Raw genomic sequence first — 20,481 nt, forward strand, 5'->3', positions numbered from 1 at the left:
CTTAAACTAACCTTTTTCTAGGAATAACTTTACTAATAATGATTTGCTATTTAAATGTTATACTCATTCTTCTTTTGTGTCCTTATTCGTCCATACAAAACTTTCCAGTCTTTTAAATGGATCTAAATCACAATGCTCAAGCCAAACAAATGTATTGACTTTTTTTCTTTTCTTCCCTGAAACAAAAGTCGGAAGAGACTTATAAAGAAAAACTTAAAGAAAGTGTGTTGTGCACTTGTGTTACAAATGCCGAGTAACTATGGATTCTATGCGGTTTTGTTAAACAAAGATTTTCTTTAGCATTAAACTGGAACATATATAAGGACCCTACTCGGGTTACAAGCCATTCAATATAATAATGGCAAACAAAACAAAAATCGAGAAAGGAACTTAGACGTGTTAGTTGTTAAACAATAAATGAATGAGTGAAAGTGTTTTGTGGACCTTTTGTTTGAATTTCAATTTTAAATTTTTTAAAACCTATTAGCTGTAGTTTTATAAATTCTGTTATTATTTTACATTGAACTTTATCACTGACACTTCATCTTTGACATCAATTTCTTTAGACTAATGATTTTAAGAAGAAGAATTTGTGTCATCATTAATAAATTGCTTTAGATGCCAAAAATTTAAAATAAACGTTAGAGATTTAAAGTAACGTTAGAGATTTCCACTGACTATAGATCAGTTAAGATATTATTAATTTGTTTATACAAAATTTAAATTAAATGCAAAAAGTTTTCACTATCTATTCCAATAAATTTCAAAAAACAACAAAAAAATCCCTTACATTAAATTTAAGAACCTGAATAGATGCTACATATTCAACTTTACCAAGGACATATTTTCTTTATAGATGTAGTGTTGTAGTAGTTGTTGTTATTGCACTTTGACTTTTTGCTAGATTGTGTTTTTTTGTTTTCATCTAAACTTTTGCTCTAAATCAAATGCACTTTTTCGTCTAATATATTTGTCCTACAATTGGGCTGAGTATAGCAGCCGGCAAAATAGGGGGAATTTACAAACTATAGACTAGACTATAGACTAGACTATAGACTAGACTATAGACTAGACTATAGACTAGACTATAGACTAGACTATAGACTAGACTATAGACTAGACTATAGACTAGACTATAGACTAGACTATAGACTAGACTATAGACTAGACTATAGATTACACTATAGACTAGACTATAGAGTACACTATAGACTAGACTATAGACTAGAATATAGACTAGACTTAGACTAGACTGTAGACTAGACTATAGACTAGACTGTAGACTAGACTATAGACTAGACTTTAGACTTTAGTATAGACTATACTAAAGACTAGCCTATGAAATTGTTTATTCAATAGACTATTTACTAAACTATATACTAAACCACTATTCTATAGACTAGACTACATAGAGACTAGACTTTGGACTAAACTATGCTATAGACTAGATTATACTATAAACTAGAATAGATTAAAGACTAAAATAAATTGATTGTATTTTATTTTATTTTTAATTGCAATGTCCTTTACGAAATTTTCTCCAATTTAGATCTAAAAACATGTTCCATTTTATTAAGGAAATCAACCATTCTTTTGTTTTGCATTGATTTAATTAAAAAAAAACCTCAAACCGTTTTTGTCATTAAATATAAATAAAAATGGGGCAAAAATAAACAAACAAACAAAAAACAAACTCAAGTTAACAATTATTCCTTGAGTTCAATAGGTCATAGACAATAACAGCAAACGATGCTATGTAATCAAGAGTGTATGAGAAAAAGAAGAAGAGGAGTAAGTAGTGATGGGAGAAAGAACCAAAAATGTCAACAGAAAAATAAATAATGGCAACCATTTGCATTGTTTGGCCTCAAACTAGTGTTGACAACTGATGAAAAACAAAGGTACGAAGATGAAAGCAATGAGTCAATGAGCAGGAAATTCAATCACTTCAAAAATAGGGAAATTTTAGAATAAATTAGCAACGAAAATCATTTAAATTTAAGAGAAATTTTAAGTTTTACTACCAATTAACAAATATAATTTATATCTTTTAGAAATATAAAGAAAAACTCCAACCCTTTCGTTAGAAATTTTAAAAAATCTGCTAAAAAATAAACAAAAACTATCATAATCAGACTTCCAATGATGACGTTAAGCATTAACTATATAAAATAATATTGCATTGAAAAACTGGGTCAATCTTCAGCACAAAAAACACACATAAGTTGTATTTTTTTTGTCATATTATTTGTTTGAAGTAAGTTAAATGCAAATTTTGTAAAAAGAAATTTAAGAACAAATAATACCACGTTATACTCGACAACTAACAAAAACAAATAATATAAATTTTACATTTTGTATTAAAAAAGGAAATGGAAAAAAGAGAATGCAAATTTTCTTAAAACTAAGTAGTTTGTGTTTTTACTAAATTATCACAAAATACTATACTCTGGCAAGAATTTATTGTGGAAAACGATTAGAGATAAGGATCAATGATTAAAATTGCAGCATTTGGTAAGCAAATAAGTGTCAAGTCTTTGTTGACTCTTAAATATATTATGAGATTGTTCTGTAGCATTGTATCCTGCATATAGTCTAGTCTATAGTCTAGTCTATAGTCTAGTCTATAGTCTAGTCTATAGTCTAGTCTATAGTCTAGTCTATAGTCTAGTCTATAGTCTAGTCTATAGTCTAGTCTATAGTCTAGTCTATAGTCTAGTCTATAGTCTAGTCTATAGTCTAGTCTATAGTCTAGTCTATAGTCTAGTCTATAGTCTAGTCTATAGTCTAGTCTATAGTCTAGTCTATAGTCTAGTCTATAGTCTAGTCTATAGTCTAGTCTATAGTCTAGTCTATAGTCTAGTCTATAGTATAGTCTTTAGTCTATAGTCTAGTCTATAGTCTAGTCTATAGTCTAGTCTATAGTCTAGTCTATAGTCTAGTCTATAGTATAGTCTTTAGTCTATAGTCTAGTCTATAGTCTAGTCTATAGTCTAGTCTATAGTCTAGTCTACAGTCTAGTTTATTGTCTAGTCTATAGTCTAGTTTATAGTCCATAGTCTATTCTATAGTCTAGTCTATAGTCTAGTCTATAGTCTAGTCTATAGTCTAGTCTATAGTCTAGTCTATAGTCTAGTCTATAGTCTAGTCTATAGTCTAGTATATAGTCTAGTCTATAGTCTAGTCTATAGTCTATAGTCTAGTCTATAGTCTAGTCTATAGTCTAGTCTATAGTCTAGTCTATAGTCTAGTCTATAGTCTAGTCTATAGTCTAGTCTATAGTCTAGTCTATAGTCTAGTCTATAGTCTAGTCTATAGTCTAGTCTATAGTCTAGTCTATAGTCTAGTCTATAGTCTAGTCTATAGTCTAGTCTATAGTCTAGTCTATAGTCTAGTCTATAGTCTATTCTATAGTCTAGTCAATAGACTAGTCTATAGTCTAGTCTATAGTCTAGTCTATAGTCTAGTCTATAGCCTATTCTATAGTCTAGTCTATAGTCTAGTCTATAGCCTATTCTATAGTCTAGTCTATAGTCTAGTCTATAGTCTAGTCTATAGTCTAGTCTATAGTCTAGTCTATAGTCTAGTCTATAGTCTAGTCTATAGTCTAGTCTATAGTCTAGTCTATAGTCTAGTCTATAGTCTAGTCTATAGTCTAGTCTATAGTCTAGTCTATAGTCTAGTCTATAGTCTAGTCTATGGTCTAGTCTATAGTCTAGTCTATAGTCTAGTCTTTAGTCTAGTCTATAGTCAAGTCTATAGTCTAGTCTATAGTCTAGTCTTTAGTCTAGTCTATAGTCTAGTCTATAGTCTAGTCTATAGTCTAGTCTATAGTCTAGTCTATAGTCTAGTATATAGTCTAGTCTATAGTCTAGTCTATAGTCTAGTCTATAGTCTAGTCTATAGTCTAGTCTATAGTCTAGTCTATAGTCTAGTCTATAGTCTAGTCTAGTCTATAGTCTAGTCTATAGTCTAGTCTATAGTCTAGTCTATAGTCTAGTCTATAGTCTAGTCTATAGTCTAGTCTATAGTCTAGTCTATAGTCTAGTCTATAGTCTAGTCTAAAGTCTAGTCTATAGTCTAGGCTATAGTCTAGTCTATAGTCTAGTCTATAGTCTAGTCTATAGTCTAGTCTATAGTCTAGTCTATAGTCTAGTCTATAGTCTAGTCTATAGTCTAGTCTATAGTCTAGTCTATAGTCTAGTCTATAGTCTAGTCTATAGTCTAGTCTATAGTCTAGTCTATAGTCTAGTCTATAGTCTAGTCTATAGTCTAGTAGTCTATAGTCTAGTCTATAGTCTAGTCTATAGTCTAGTCTGTAGTCTAGTCTATAGTCTAGTCTATAGTCTAGTCTATAGTCTAGTCTATAGTCTAGTCTATAGTCTACTCTATAGTCTAGTCTATAGTCTACTCTATAGTCTAGTCTATTGTCTAGTCTATAGTGTAGTCTATAGTGTAGTCTATAGTGTAGTCTATAGTGTAGTCTATAGTGTAGTCTATAGTCTAGTCTATAGTCTAGTCTATAGTCTAGTCTATAGTCTAGTCCATAGTCTAGTCTATAGACTAGACTATAGACTAGACTATAGTCCAGTCTATAGTCTAGTCTATAGTCTAGTCTATAGTATAGTCTATAGTCTAGTCTATAGTCTAGTCTATAGTCTAGTCTATAGTCTAATCTATAGTCTAGTCTATAGTCTAGTCTATAGTCTAATCTATAGTCTAGTCTATAGTCTAGTCTATAGTCTAGTCTATAGCCATGTCTATAGTCTAGTCTATAGTCTTGTCTATAATATATTCTACAGTCTATATTCGAGCTCGAAATTTGGTCCATAGTTTGTCCTATAAAATTAACTTTTTTCTTGCCTTTAGTTCTGTCTATGGTGTTTATCACACCATTATTATACACATAAATATTACTTTACTAATTAACCTTTATAAAATACAATTTATAACCTGAAACTGTATAAATATTAATAAAACTTTTTGTAATTTTCCCCTTTTCAAGTGTGCTAGTTTGTTGATATAATTTTTTTCACATTCTTATTATTCTAGGGCTTCCTGGAAGATCATCCTTGCACCAATACACCACCCGATACAATGTATGCACTGTTATGGTCAATGTGTGCGGTATTTGGTATTGTTTTTGTGCTTCTGGGTAAGTAAAATAATACTTGAAATGAAATAATGAAAAAAAGAAAAATGGAACCCATATAAGCCAACAAAAGGTGTTTTGGGTAGCAGTTTCATATAATCTGTTAAGCAAACTATAAAGTTAAATGATTAAACGTAGGATTAAGTAAAAATTTAGGCAGATAATTTGAAGGTAAATAAATATATAGTTGATCTAGTTCAAATAATGATTACATACTGTTTTATCATAACTGCTAATATTTACTGTTTTTGTAAATGTAATTTAAGTTAAACCGCGATTAAATTTTTAAGTTGAACTATATCAGAAAAACTACTCCTAATTCAACCTATTTACAGACGTATCTAAACAAATATTTGTACATATGAATGTATGCATGCTGTCACCTATATAGTACTCACCTATGCACACTCACTGTTACGTAATTTAGCACATATATGCATAGTTCAACTATTATATAATAAATATATAAAAATTGCCTGAAGGCCGTTTCATGACACGTTTACACACCCCCCACAGCACACCACACGACAACACCACAGCAAACAACATTATTACACTTAAAGAAATTAAACAATTTAAAGTGCCTCGTCTAGTCTATAGTGTAGTCTATAGTGTAGTCTATAGTGTAGTCTATAGTGTAGTCTATAGTCTAGTCTATAGTCTAGTCTATAGTCTAGTCTATAGTCTACTCTATAGTCTAGTCTATAGTCTAGTCTATTGCCTAGTCTGTAGTCTAGTCTATAGTCTAGTCTATTGTCTAGTCTATAGTCTAGCCTATAGTCTAGTCTATTGTGTAGTCTATTGTCTAGTCTATAGTCTAGTCTATAGTCTATAGTCCAGTAAATAGTCTAGTCTATAGCCTAGTCTATAGTCTAGCCTATAGTCTAGTCTATAGTCTAGTCTATAGTCTAGTCTATAGTCTAGTCTATAGTCTAGTCTATAGTCTAGTCTATAGTCTAGTCTATAGTCTAGTCTATAGTCTAGTCTATAGTCTAGTCTATAGTCTGGTCTATAGTCTAGTCTACAGTCCCGTCAATAGTCTAGTCTATAGTCTAGTCTATAGTCTGGTCTATAGTCTAGTCTATAGTCTAGTCTATAGTAGAGTCTATAGTCTAGTCTATAGTAGAGTCTATAGTCTAGTCTATAGTCTAGTCTATAGTGTAGTCTATAGTCTAGTCTATAGTCTAGTCTATAGTCTAGTCTATAATCTAGTCTATAGTCTACACTACAGTTTAGTGTATTGTTTATTCTATAATCTATCCAGAGTATTTTCTACGATTTAAAAACCCACCTGTGATATTATATCTCCCCTGGCGGTTCGTACTTGATAAAGGTAACGAAATTTACGTTGTCTAGCTTCCTCGCGTGTTTCACGTGGTCTCGACTGCATACGCTGCAACTGTTGGTGACGTTTCTGAAACACCCTCTTACGATGATCGATACCCCAGGCAGTGATGAAACTTTGGATCATTAAACCGATTAAAATACTAACCGGCCAGGCAAATATTAGTATACCACCATAGCAGGCCGGAGGATTGGGATGAGGTTTCATATTGAAAATCTAAACAAAAAGTTTGGTTTAAAAATTGTGGGCAATTTTAGGAAGATTTCAAACTCACCCATTTGGTCAGCATTAGTCCATGTAAGAAGAAATCAATTGAACAGATAATCATGGCAGAACCCACAACACTGGTGGTTAATATGGTTATATATTTAGCGCTACACAAGGTGAGCACGGAGCATATAATGGCGCCGCCAATTAAGGCCACAGTGATTTCAGCTTGCTAAGAGAAAAAAGTGGAAAATCAAAAAGTACTTCCATATACAATGTTTAATAGACAACTTACACCAAATTCATTATCCGGCATAGTGGCAACACAAACTGCCATAGCTGCCCCGGCTATTATGACTCCGGCAAAAGCACTTATAAAAAATGTTGCCACCGGATATGTGGAACCCAAAACAGCACCTATTAAACCACCCACCAAAGAAGAGCAGGCATCGGCTGGTTCACCCAAATAGCCGGTAACATAAATGCGTAACATAGACACGGCTTTAATGCCAATAAAGGCTCCAGTTAAAAACCCCACAGCCCTTAGACAGCGATAACCTAAAAGAGAAACGAAAACATAAAATAATGTTGGTGGATTAATAAATCTCTTAATTATACAATTAATTTAAACACGTTTTCATAGATATTTTTATTTATTTTATTTTCACCGAAACCGTTATAAACACATATAAGTATGTAAATAAATACACTGAAAAAAAATCAGGAAAACTAGAGATTTTGTATCCTGTAATATTTTATAGAGATGCAAGCCTATACTGAAGTCTGAACTATACATATACTCGATTATAAACTAGACTATCGACTAGAACATAGAAAAGACTATAAACTACACCATAGACTAGACTATAAACTAGAATATTGACTAGACTATTTACTATAATAGACTATGGACTATACTGTAAAATAAACTATAAACTATACTGTAGACTAGATTGTAGACTAGACTATAGACTAGACTATAGATTATAGACTATAGGCTAGACTATAGACTAGACTATAGACTAGATAATACACTAGACTATAGACTAGTCTATAGACTAGACTATAGACTAGACTATAGACTAGATAATACACTAGACTATAGACTAGACTATAGACTAGATTATAGACTAGACTATAGACCAGACTATAGACTAGAGTGTATTATCTAGTCTATAGTCTAGTCTATAGTCTAGCCTATAGTCTATAATCTATAGTCTAGTCTATAGTCTAGTCTACAATCTAGTCTACAGTATAGTTTATAGTTTATTTTACAGTATAGTCCATAGTCTATTATAGTAAATAGTCTAGTCAATATTCTAGTTTATAGTCTAGTCTATGGTGTAGTTTATAGTCTTTTCTATGTTCTAGTCGATAGTCTAGTTTATAATCGAGTATATGTATAGTTCAGACTTCAGTATAGGCTTGCATCTCTATAAAATATTACAGGATACAAAATCTCTAGTTTTCCTGATTTTTTTTCAGTGTATTTATTTACATACTTATATGTGTTTATAACGGTTTCGGTGAAAATAAAATAAATAAAAATATCTATGAAAACGTGTTTAAATTAATTGTATAATTAAGAGATTTATTAATCCACCAACATTATTTTATGTTTTCGTTTCTCTTTTAGGTTATCGCTGTCTAAGGGCTGTGGGGTTTTTAACTGGAGCCTTTATTGGCATTAAAGCCGTGTCTATGTTACGCATTTATGTTACCGGCTATTTGGGTGAACCAGCCGATGCCTGCTCTTCTTTGGTGGGTGGTTTAATAGGTGCTGTTTTGGGTTCCACATATCCGGTGGCAACATTTTTTTATAAGTGCTTTTGCCGGAGTCATAATAGCCGGGGCAGCTATGGCAGTTTGTGTTGCCACTATGCCGGATAATGAATTTGGTGTAAGTTGTCTATTAAACATTGTATATGGAAGTACTTTTTGATTTTCCACTTTTTTCTCTTAGCAAGCTGAAATCACTGTGGCCTTAATTGGCGGCGCCATTATATGCTCCGTGCTCACCTTGTGTAGCGCTAAATATATAACCATATTAACCACCAGTGTTGTGGGTTCTGCCATGATTATCTGTTCAATTGATTTCTTCTTACATGGACTAATGCTGACCAAATGGGTGAGTTTGAAATCTTCCTAAAATTGCCCACAATTTTTAAACCAAACTTTTTGTTTAGATTTTCAATATGAAACCTCATCCCAATCCTCCGGCCTGCTATGGTGGTATACTAATATTTGCCTGGCCGGTTAGTATTTTAATCGGTTTAATGATCCAAAGTTTCATCACTGCCTGGGGTATCGATCATCGTAAGAGGGTGTTTCAGAAACGTCACCAACAGTTGCAGCGTATGCAGTCGAGACCACGTGAAACACGCGAGGAAGCTAGACAACGTAAATTTCGTTACCTTTATCAAGTACGAACCGCCAGGGGAGATATAATTATCACAGGTGGGTTTTTAAATCGTAGAAAATACTCTGGATAGATTATAGAATAAACAATACACTAAACTGTAGTGTAGACTATAGACTAGATTATAGACTAGACTATAGACTAGACTATAGACTAGACTATAGACTACACTATAGACTAGACTATAGACTAGACTATAGACTCTACTATAGACTAGACTATAGACTCTACTATAGACTAGACTATAGACTAGACTATAGACCAGACTATAGACTAGACTATAGACTAGACTATTGACGGGACTGTAGACTAGACTATAGACCAGACTATAGACTAGACTATAGACTAGACTATAGACTAGACTATAGACTAGACTATAGACTAGACTATAGACTAGACTATAGACTAGACTATAGACTAGACTATAGACTAGACTATAGACTAGACTATAGACTAGACTATAGACTAGACTATAGACTAGACTAGACTATAGACTAGACTATAGACTAGACTATAGACTAGACTATAGACTAGACTATAGACTAGACTATAGACTAGACTAGACTATAGACTAGACTATAGACTAGACTATAGACTAGACTATAGACTAGACTATAGACTAGACTATAGACTAGACTATAGACTAGACTATAGACTAGACTATAGACTAGACTATAGACTAGACTATAGACTAGACTATAGACTAGACTATAGACTAGCCTATAGACTAGAATATAGAGTTGACTAGACTATAGACTAGACTATAGACTAGATTATAGACTAGACTATAGACTAGACTAGACTATAGACTAGACTATAGACTAGACTATAGACTAGACTAGACTATAGACTAGACTAGACTAGACTAGACTAGACTAGACTATAGACTAGACTATAGACTAGACTATAGACTATACTATAGACTAGACTATAGACTAGACTATAGACTAGACTATAGACTAGACTATAGACTAGACTGTAGACTAGACTATAGACTATACTATAGACTAGACTATAGACTAGACTATAGACTAGACTATAGACTAGACTATAGACTAGACTATAGACTAGACTATAGACTAGACTATAGACTAGACTATAGACTAGACTATAGACTAGACTATAGACTAGACTATAGACTAGACTATAGACTAGACTATAGACTAGACTATAGACTAGACTATAGACTAGACTATAGACTAGACTATAGACTAGACTATAGACTAGACTATAGACTAGACTATAGACTAGACTATAGACTAGACTATAGACTAGACTATAGACTAGACTATAGACTAGACTATAGACTAGACTATAGACTAGACTATAGACTAGACTATAGACTAGACTATAGACTAGACTATAGACTAGACTATAGACTAGACTATAGACTAGACTATAGACTAGACTATAGACTAGACTATAGACTAGACTATAGACTAGACTATAGACTAGACTAGACTATAGACTAGACTATAGACTAGACTATAGACTAGACTATAGACTAGACTATAGACTAGACTATAGACTAGACTATAGACTAGACTATAGACTAGACTATAGACTAGACTATAGACTAGACTATAGACTAGACAATAGACTAGACTATAGACTAGACTATAGACTAGACTATAGACTAGACTATAGACTAGACTATAGACTAGACTATAGACTAGACTATAGACTAGACTATAGACTAGACTATAGATCAGACTATAGACTGGACTATAGACTAGACTACAGACAAGACTATAGAGTAGGCTATAGACTACAATATAGACTACACATTAGACCAGAATAGAATATGGACTAGACTATAGATTAGACTATTTACTAAACTATAGACATGACTGTAGATTAGACTATAGACTAGACTATACTATGGACTACATAATAAACTATAGGCTAGATTATAGACTGGACCATAGACTATAGGATAGACCATAGACTACACTATAGACTACACTATAGTCTACACTATAGACTACACTATATACTACTCTATAGACTACACTATGGACTACACGATAGACTAGACTATAGACTAGACTATAGACTAGACTATAGATTAGACTATAGACTGGACTATAGACTACAGACTAGACTATAGAGTAGACTAGAAAATAGACTAAAATATAGACTAGACTGGACTATAGACTAGACTATAGATTAGACTATAATCTAAAATATATACTTGACTGTAGACTAGACTATAGACTACACAATAGACTATACTATAGACTAGATTATAGATTAGACTATAGACTAAAATATAGACTAGACTATAGTCTACACTATAAACTAGACTATAGACTAAACTATAGATTAGACTATGAATTAGAACTTAGACTAGACTATATTTTATTAAATGCTATTGTGTTTGTTTCTTTGCAGAATTTTGTTTCAGCTTTACAAAAACGTATCCAATTAAGTGGCACCGAAACACCCTCAGAACGTTCCCTCAAAACTAGTTCCAACGAACGTAATACCTTTCGCAGTGATCGCACACATTTCACCACCATACCACCCGATTCGGATATGTTTGATAAAATTGAAATTGTACGTGATATAGCATAACACTCGGTGTATAATTATATGTAAAGAAACAAACAGAAACTTAAAAAAGTAAATACGAAATAATTGATGAAATTTCATGTGTAAGTAAGTACTAAAACTGTATTTAAAAATAAACTTTGCATATAACTTATTTATACAAAAATAAAATGGAAAAAAAAACTTAAAAATAATTTATGCAAGCTTAAGCTTGTCTGTTAAAAACACACTTGAAATAAAATAAATTTGAAATTGAACAAGAAATTACAACAGCTTTATATTGGTTTCCTGTAGAGAAACTTAAAAATATAATAAGATGAAAACAAAAACAAAAAACAACAACAAAATGCTAAAAGTTTAATTTTTCTAAAATAAAAACTAAAATTTTCAATAATTTCTACTACAAGTGATTACGCTACTAAGCGATTTTTGTTAAGTTTTCTTTTCTTAAGTTTTAATTTTAGTTATTACTTTATAATTTTTATAAAAACAAAAAACAATTTTTACTAAACAAAAATAAAATTAAACATATTCCTAATTTATAAACAGGGATTAAATTTAATTTTTTTTAATTAAGTCCTTAGAAAAACCAAAGAATTTAAACTTAAAAAAAACTTGCGAAAAAAACAACTCTGTCTTTCTTATAACTATAAGTTGCTAATCTGGCAACATTATGCCAAAAAACACATTGTTTAAACCGTTTTGTTTAATAAAATCTGTGCGTTTTTTAATTAAATATAAAATTAATACTAACTACATTTATTACAATAATAAATATCATTATTTAATAATAAGTAAATACATTTTAAGAATAATTTTAGAATTATCTTTTTTATAAATATGTACTTAACTTCGGTGTAGACTATAGTCTGAATCATAGACTAGATTATAATGTAAAATTAACACTAGACTATAGACTAAACTATAAAATAGACTATAAACTAGACTATAGACTAGACTATAGACTAGCCTATAGACTAGACGATAGACTGGACTATAGACTAGACTAAAGACTAGACTAAAGACTAGACTAAAGACTAGACTATCGACTAGACTATAGAATAAACTATAGACTAGACTATAGACTAGACTATAGACTAGACTATAGACTAGACTATAGACTAGACTATAGACTAGACTATAGACTAGACTATAGACTAGACTATAGACTAGACTATAGACTAGACTATAGACTAGACTATAGACTAGACTATAGACTAGACTATAGACTAGACTATAGACTAGACTATAGACTAGACTATAGACTAGACTATAGACTAGACTATATATTAGACTATAATTTCTGCTATAGACTAGACTATTTGAAGACTACATTATAGTCTAGTTTTTAGCCTAGCTTATAAACTAGTCTATAGTCTGTACTTTTTCTCCCAAGAGCTTACATAGCGTAGGTTATGTATAGCCATGGCAAAACCATACGTTGTAAGCTTCAACGTGTTGTGGACAACTTTTATAAAAAACATGAAATAACGCGTGGAACGCGTTGACGTATCAACGTATGTTGTGTACTTCCACTTTCAATACTACATTTCATTGTTGTATTTAATATTAAAGACTCTCTTTTAAATACATTTTCCTGAAACATTATTGTCCAATCCTCCCACTTTCAATATTCCTATTAAAACATTTATTATAGTAAGTCGCGCATTTACATTAATTGACTCTCCCCTCTCTATTATAAGTTTTTGACATTTCTCTTTCTTAATGGTATACATACTAATCTAAGCACATTTAGTTCTCGCGAAATTTTCACACGGTTCGGTTGGTTAGAAGAAGTGTCGTGGTGTTTTTTTCTTAAATTGTAAAGGAAATAATAACAAATATTTAAATATTTTTGCATAAAAATGTAATAAAAGTATAGTTTAATAGTTGTGCAAAAAAATTTCAATGAAAATCTAAAAGAAAATATAAGAAAATCTGTTGGAAAATTTGCAAGGAAAATCTGCGCCGGTCGTTGTTTCCTTTTCACCGGGCCGTTCGTAGCGTTAATACAAAGAGTGTTAAAGTGTTAGTGAGAAATGATGAGATAAGAGAAAGCTTTAAAGAGCAGAGAAAAGAAAGAGAGAAATTAAAGCTTAGAGAAAAATATAAGAAGAATAAATATAAGAAAAAAGAATAAACGTGTTATTGAAGAAGTTTCCGTAATTTTTGCTGTTTCCTTTTGTTGTTATTGTTTGCTTAATAAGAAAAGTGTTAATGCAGTGCTTAGTTAAAATGTTAAAGTAAATGTAAAAAAGTTATGTTAATGAAGCCATATGTTAAAAATGTAAATAAAAAGGAATTAGTAGTAGATATGAAAGTGTTTTTAAGAAAACGTATGTTTATTAAAAGAAAATAGAAAGAAGATCAGAAATTAAGAAATTAAGCAAAGAATTCACATAATCTGCTGCAACAGAAATGAGAGTTTTTAACTAAAGTAAGTAAAATTATTTTAATAAAAATTATTTAAGATAAAAATAGACTAGACTATATACTAGACTATAGACTAGACTATAGACTAGACTATAGACTAGACTATAGACTAGACTAGACTAGACTAGACTATAGACTAGACTATAGACAAGACTATAGACTAAACTATAGACTAGACTATAGACTAGACTATAGACTAGACTATAGACTAGACTATAGACTAGACTATAGACTAGACCATAGACTAGACAATAGACTAGACTATAGACTAGACTATAGACTAGACTATAGACTAGAATATAGACTAGACTATAGACTATACTATTAGCTATACTATAGACAATATAGACTAGACTATAATTTCTGCTATAGACTAGACTATAATATCTGCTATAGACTAGACTATAGACTTGACTATAGACTTGACTATAGACTTGACTATAGACTAGACTATAAACTAGACTATAGACTAGACTATAGACTTGACTATAGACTTGACTATAGACTAGACTATAAACTAGACTATAGACTAGACTATAGGTTATACTATAATCTCTGCTATAGACTATTCTATAGACTTTACTATAGACTAGACTATAATTTCTGCTATAGACTAGTCTATAGTCTAGTCTATAGTCTAGTCTATAGTCTAGTCTATAGTCTAGTCTATAGTCTAGTCTATAGTCTAGTCTATAGTCTTGTCTATAGTCAAATCTATAATCTAGTCTATAGTCTAGTCTATAGTCTAGTCTATAGTCTAATCTTTGGTCTAGTCTATAGTATAGTTTATAGTCTATTCTATTGTGTAGTTTATAGTCTAGCCTATTGTCTATTCATAGCATAGTCAAGTCTATAGTCTAGTCTATGGTCTAGTCTTTATTCAAGCCTTAGGACGCGTTGTAGACTACTGTCACAAAACAGATGAAATGACGCGTGACAGGCGTGAAATGCGTTAAAGCCTTAACTTGTGCTGTGTGCTTCCACCTTTAATACGACACACATTGTTGCAGCAAATATTAAACACTATCTTTTTAGTACATTCTCCTTAGGCCTTGCTCTATTATGCTGGAATAACTAAATTGCCGTAATCCTCCCACTTGCAATTTTGCCCATTAAAACATTTTCGTTATTAAGTCGCGCATTCACATTAATTGACTCTCCCCTTTCTATTATAAGTTTTTGACATTTCTCTTTTTTAATAGTATACATACTAATCTAAGCACATTTAGTTCTCGCGAAATTTTCACACGGTTCGGTTGGTTAGAAGAAGTGTCGTGGTGTTTTTTGTTAAATTTTAAAAGAAAAAATAAGAAATATTTAAATATTTTTGCATAAAAATATAATAAAACTATAGTTTAATAGGTGTACAAAAAAATTTCCTTGAAAATCTAAAAGAAAATATAAGAAAATCTGTTGAAAAATTTGCAAGAAAATCTGCGCCGGTCGTTGTTTCCTTTTCACCGGGCCGTTCGTAGCGTTAATACAAAGAGTGTTAAAGTGTTAGTGAGAAATGATGAGATAAGAGAAAGCTTTAAAGAGCAGAGCAAAGTAAGAGAGAAATTAAAGCTTAGAGAAAAATATAAGAAAAAGAAATATAAGAAAAAATAATGAATGTGTTATTGATGAAGTTTCCGTAATTTTTGCTGTTTCCTTTTGTTGTTATTGTTTGCTTAATAAGAAAAGTGTTAATGCAGTGCTAAGTTGAAATGTTAAAGGAAATGTAAAAAAGTTATGTTAATGAAGCCATATGTTAAAAATGTAAATAAAAAAGAATAAGTAGTAGATATGAAAGTGTTTTTAAGAAAATGTATGTTTATTAAAAGAAAATAGAAAAAAGGTCAGAAATTAAGCAAAAAAACAGAGAACAAATTAAAAAAAATCAGCTGCAACGGATATGGAAATAATTAAACAATGTAAGTAAAGATTTTTTAACAGAATTTATTATTTTATTAAACGAATGAAAGGTTGTTGACTTTGCTTAATATATTAACATTTTATTTACTGTTGTGGTAATTTTATATAAACTTTATATTAAAAAAGACTAAAAACTAAAGTCTATACAATAGACTAGAATATACACTAAAGTTTCGTGTATACATTAGACTATACTATACACTAGCACCTTCTATACTTCCCTGCACACTAAACAAAGCCATACTTTAAGGAACTTTAAGTATAATATTTTATAAATGAAACAATACAGAAAACTAAATTTTTATTAAAATGACAAAAACTAATAAATTTTCTATTTTTGCTTCTCTAGTCATGTAAATAACTTGTTAAATGCATTATTTTATAAAAATTTTCACTTTTTAAAAAAAGTAGTAGAAAAGTACTTTTTTCATTATTGATGCAAAAAATCCAAAATTTTGTATTTTACGTCTAGTTTCAGTTATATATAAAGAAGAAATAAAAAAATGCTGAAAATTATAAAAAAGTAGTAAAAAAGTACTTTTTTTTAAATTAAACTAAATTTTTATTAAAAAATTGTTACAATGACTTAGAAGAATAAACTTTTATAGTTAAACTTTACTATAGAGAGCAAATTAAAAACAAAACATTGTTTATGTATTCAAAGACTAGATGATGATCCTCCTTTAAGCAGGCAAATAGAGTTCTTTGCGCAATGTTGTATAGGTTTCGGGCAGCATAAAATCATTTTCGGATGCACGTTTATTCGATATCTCTCTAGTAACAGCCGTTAAAATGTCAACCATATGTTTGCTAAAATAGTTTTTGAGAAAAGAAAAAGAAAATGAACAGAAAATTGTGAAAAAAAACTTTTACAACTTACCGATTACCATAGTTCTGTACAAATTTACATAACGATTCAATATACCAGGAACCTTTTTCAGGATCTCTTAAAGATTCGGTACCCTTTATGGCAGAAATACCCAACAGTATGTCGGCATAGGCATCAGGTGAAAAGTTTTGAATGGATTTTGTACTTGTCTAAAATAAGAATAGTATCAAGATGTAAAAGCTTTAGTCTTTTAAATGTTCGAAAATACCGTATCGACTTTTGGATCATGCTTTTGGCAGGCTTGAAATAAAAGCATCTTTGGTTTTCCCCTCAAGGTGTCAGCAGTTAGTATCTCTTTTATTTCGGCTATGGCTACCGGTATCGAATTACAGCCATATACAGCACCTGTCATAAAACGTAACATAGATTTGAAGGAAACAACATAAAAATTAATTAAATTTTTTCTAATTTAAAGCAAAAAAAAAGTAGTAGAAAAATACTTTTTACAATTAAGACTAAAACTAATAAATTTCATCATTTTGCTTCTTTAGTCATGCAAATAACTTGTTTGATGCATTTTTTTATAAAAATTTTCACTTTTTAAAAAAGTAGTAGAAAAGTACTTTTTTCATTATTGATGTAAAAAAGCCAAAATTTTGTATTTTACTTCTAATTTTAGTTGAATATAAAAAAGAAATAAAAAAAAACTGAAAATTAGAAATTTTTTAAAAAGTAGTAGAAAAGTACTTTTTTAATTAAAGAAAAATCTTATAAATTTTCTATTTTTGCTTCCCTAGTCATGTAAATAACTTGTTAAATGCATTATTTTATAAAATTTTTCACTTTTTAAAAAAGTAGTAGAAAAGTACTTTTTTCATTATTGATGCAAAAAAGCCAAAATTTTGTATTTTACTTTTAATTTTAGTTAAATATAAAGAAGAAATAAAAAAATACGCAAAATTTAAAAATTTTAAAAAAGTAGTAGAAAAGTACTTTTTTAAATTAAAGCAAAATCTTTTAAATTTTCTATTTTTGCTTCCCTGTTTGTGTATACGACCTGTTTGATGCATAATTTTATACAAATTTTCACTTTTTAAAAAAGTAGTAGAAAAGTACTTTTTTCATTTAGATCAAAATTTAACGAAATTTTCTATTTTTTCTAGTTTTAGTTGAACATAAAGGAAAAATGGAAAATAGAAGCAAATTTTTACATTTTTAAAAAAGTAGTAGAAAAGTACTTTTTTAAAATAAAGCAAAATCTTATAATTTTTTTATTTTTGCCTCCTTAGTCATGTAAAAATCTTGTTAAATGCATTATTTTATACAAATTTCCACTTTTTAAAAAAGTAGTAGAAAAGTACTTTTTTTCATTTTGATGCAAAAAAGTCAAAATTTTGTATTTTACTTCTAATTTTAGTTAAATATAAAGAAGAAATAAAAAAATACGCAAAATTTAAAAATTTTAAAAAAGTAGTAGAAAAGTACTTTTTTAAATTAAAGCAAAATCTTTTAAATTTTCTATTTTTGCTTCCCTGTTTGTGTATACGACCTGTTTGATGCATAATTTTATACAAATTTTCACTTTTTAAAAAAGTAGTAGAAAAGTACTTTTTCATTTAGATTAAAATTAAACAAAATTTTCTATTTTTTCTAGTTCGTAAGTTTTACTTTTAATTGCAGGAAAATGTTAATGAACTTATTTTTTTAAATTTTTATAATTGAAAAAAGTACTTTTCTACTACTTTTTTAAATTATTAAAATTGAAAAAAATAATAATTTTCTAAAGCTGATTTGCATTAAAATGTAAGAAAAATGTGAAATTTTGTGCAATTTTTCTATTTAAAAAATAGTATTTTTTACTAACTTATGTTTAGATTTTTGCTCTTACCTTCCATGCCATGTGATAGTATGCAAATAATAATGGAGTCTTTAAGCAAACTTTTCTTGGTAGTTTCACGTATGTAATGTAAAATTTCCAAATGTGTAAGATTATTAAATAACAAAGGTATATAACCGTAGGAGGAAAATACTGTTTTAAGTTTATCACGATCGAAGTCGGTACCTCTACGGTGAGGATCAAATTTATTTTCTGGTAATAGATGCTAAAGGGAAAATTTGTTAACAGAAATATAAGAATGAATTTTAAAGTTAAAATTACCTGTAAACTAGGATCAGTTTCTTCATAGAATGTATTTTGATTTATTATCAAAATATAACCAGCATTCTTTTTAGTTATTTTATAACGTTCGGCAGCATCAAAATCTCCAGATAATTCAGCTTTAACTTCACTAAGCTGGGTAGTCGTACAGGAATCGTGCGATACAGAAATGCCAGAATCTTTATCCACGTCCGGCTGTTCCTCCAGTCTATCATTGTTGATCGCTTGTTGTTCTTGATTAATAGTTACGTTATCTAACTGTTGATTTATGGTTGCAAGTAGTAAATTCTTAAATGAATCCATATCATTAAATTTAAAAAATTCAATAAGTATTTGCATATTAGAGTTTTCCAAATTTCTATTGCCCACAGCAATCACCCGTTTCAGCAACCAATTTAAGAAAAATACCTCCAAATAGGAATAATCATAGAAACGTAAATGTTGACACTCTTCATATTTTGTATGGATATATTGAATCAGCCGGCCGGTCTGTTCTAGTGTTAAACGTTCGGCAATTTTATATAAAACCTTTAGTAAAGGATGTATATAAACACTTATTTCGGCTACATGTGGCAAATAATGATGATAGATTTCCTGCCAGGGCAAACCCAATTTGCGTAAGACTTTTTTGGCCCGGATTATAGCTAAGGCTTCCACTAAATGTAAACGCCAATTTTCAGGATTTATATTTGTATAATTTATCAATATATCACTGGTAATTAATTGACCTGTTGCTTGTAAACCTTTACCCTGAGGTGGTTGTTGTGCTAATATTATTAATTTTTGTAATATATAACCATAGGCGTTACTATCGGCTCCAAACAATAGGAAACTCAAAGAAACCTGCCAAGTTATTAGTCATTATTAGTTGTTTGTTTTGAAACTTCTTTCGAAATGTTTATACTTACCAATTGATAATAACATAAATCAGTTTCAATATATTGTAAATCCTCCACAGCTATGTCCTCTATACGTTTCATAATGTTTTTGGGTCGGAAGCTCATTTTTCCTAGAATTTATAACAAAAAAATTTCTTCTTTCGTTTTTAGTTTTATGCTGCTTCTTCTTTGTTTTGTTTTTTTATTTTTTTATTGTAAAAGTTTAACAGTGCTGTTAAATTGACGTTATTTTTTTCCAATGCTTTTCAAGACGTTTTAGCTGTTTTTTGTAAGAAAAAATTTGCATGGCAACACTAATAATAGCAAAAGAAAAACAAAAGCTAGCAAAGTTGCCACTCAAAAATAATTTTTGTTGACAAATTTTTGCTAAGAATACAACAACAAAGTAAAAGTTAAGAAAAACCTAATGCTAATACTTATAAGTATAGTTACACTAGCGAAAAGGGCAAGGGAACATTTAAAATATTATAAATTAACTAAAAGTAATGTTATTAAACACGTGGCTGCCTTATTTAGTATTAACTGTTTACAATTTTTAAAACACTCTTGTTTTGAAAGATATATAGATAGAT

The 20,481-nt window shown here is 30.0% G+C and overlaps 3 protein-coding genes across 3 annotated transcripts in view; 1 reads left to right on the forward strand and 2 right to left on the reverse strand.

Moving 5' to 3' along the window:
- The window catches only part of LOC111685153 (transmembrane protein 198), a 15,842-nt gene extending 3,408 nt beyond the window's left edge, over positions 1-12,434 (forward strand). Inside the window, 6 exon segments of the mRNA XM_046946470.1 lie at positions 5,053-5,155; positions 8,341-8,516; positions 8,518-8,604; positions 8,668-8,832; positions 8,891-9,155; positions 11,513-12,434. Coding sequence (XP_046802426.1) covers positions 5,053-5,155; positions 8,341-8,516; positions 8,518-8,604; positions 8,668-8,832; positions 8,891-9,155; positions 11,513-11,700 — 984 coding nt within the window. The 3' untranslated portion in view covers positions 11,701-12,434.
- LOC124418713 lies at positions 6,432-8,313 on the reverse strand. The gene is made up of 4 exons (XM_046945888.1): positions 8,308-8,313; positions 7,000-7,311; positions 6,772-6,936; positions 6,432-6,713 (listed from the first exon to the last, which is right to left on the reverse strand). Exons 1-4 carry the CDS (start codon positions 8,311-8,313, stop codon positions 6,432-6,434), a joined length of 765 nt encoding a protein of 254 aa, XP_046801844.1.
- A 4,124-nt stretch (positions 12,435-16,558) lies between the features above and the next one.
- LOC111685143 (caspase-8-like) lies at positions 16,559-20,103 on the reverse strand. Its single transcript, XM_023447383.2, has 6 exons — positions 19,919-20,103; positions 19,011-19,853; positions 18,741-18,954; positions 17,121-17,257; positions 16,904-17,061; positions 16,559-16,833 (listed from the first exon to the last, which is right to left on the reverse strand). The coding sequence occupies exons 1-6, from the start codon at positions 20,012-20,014 to the stop codon at positions 16,707-16,709; spliced, it is 1,575 nt and encodes a 524-aa protein (XP_023303151.2). The 5' UTR covers positions 20,015-20,103; the 3' UTR covers positions 16,559-16,706.
- Positions 20,104-20,481: the final 378 nt, after the last annotated feature.

This window comes from Lucilia cuprina, chromosome 3 (assembly GCF_022045245.1).
Source record: "Lucilia cuprina isolate Lc7/37 chromosome 3, ASM2204524v1, whole genome shotgun sequence".
In the NCBI taxonomy this organism is placed as follows: Eukaryota; Metazoa; Arthropoda; class Insecta; order Diptera; family Calliphoridae; genus Lucilia; species Lucilia cuprina.

Coding starts and splice junctions, on each gene's coding strand:
- LOC124418713 (XM_046945888.1), bottom strand. Junction 6,937..6,999: donor TGCCGGATAATGAATTTGGT/GTAAGTTGTCTA, acceptor TTTTTCTCTTAG/CAAGCTGAAATCACTGTGGC. Junction 6,714..6,771: donor GACTAATGCTGACCAAATGG/GTGAGTTTGAAA, acceptor CTTTTTGTTTAG/ATTTTCAATATGAAACCTCA.
- LOC111685143 (XM_023447383.2), bottom strand. CDS start 20,014: ATGAGCTTCCGACCCAAAAACATTATGAAACGTATAGAGGACATAGCT. Junction 17,258..18,740: donor ACTATCACATGGCATGGAAG/GTAAGAGCAAAA, acceptor GTTTTATGACAG/GTGCTGTATATGGCTGTAAT. Junction 16,834..16,903: donor GTACAGAACTATGGTAATCG/GTAAGTTGTAAA, acceptor AAACTATTTTAG/CAAACATATGGTTGACATTT.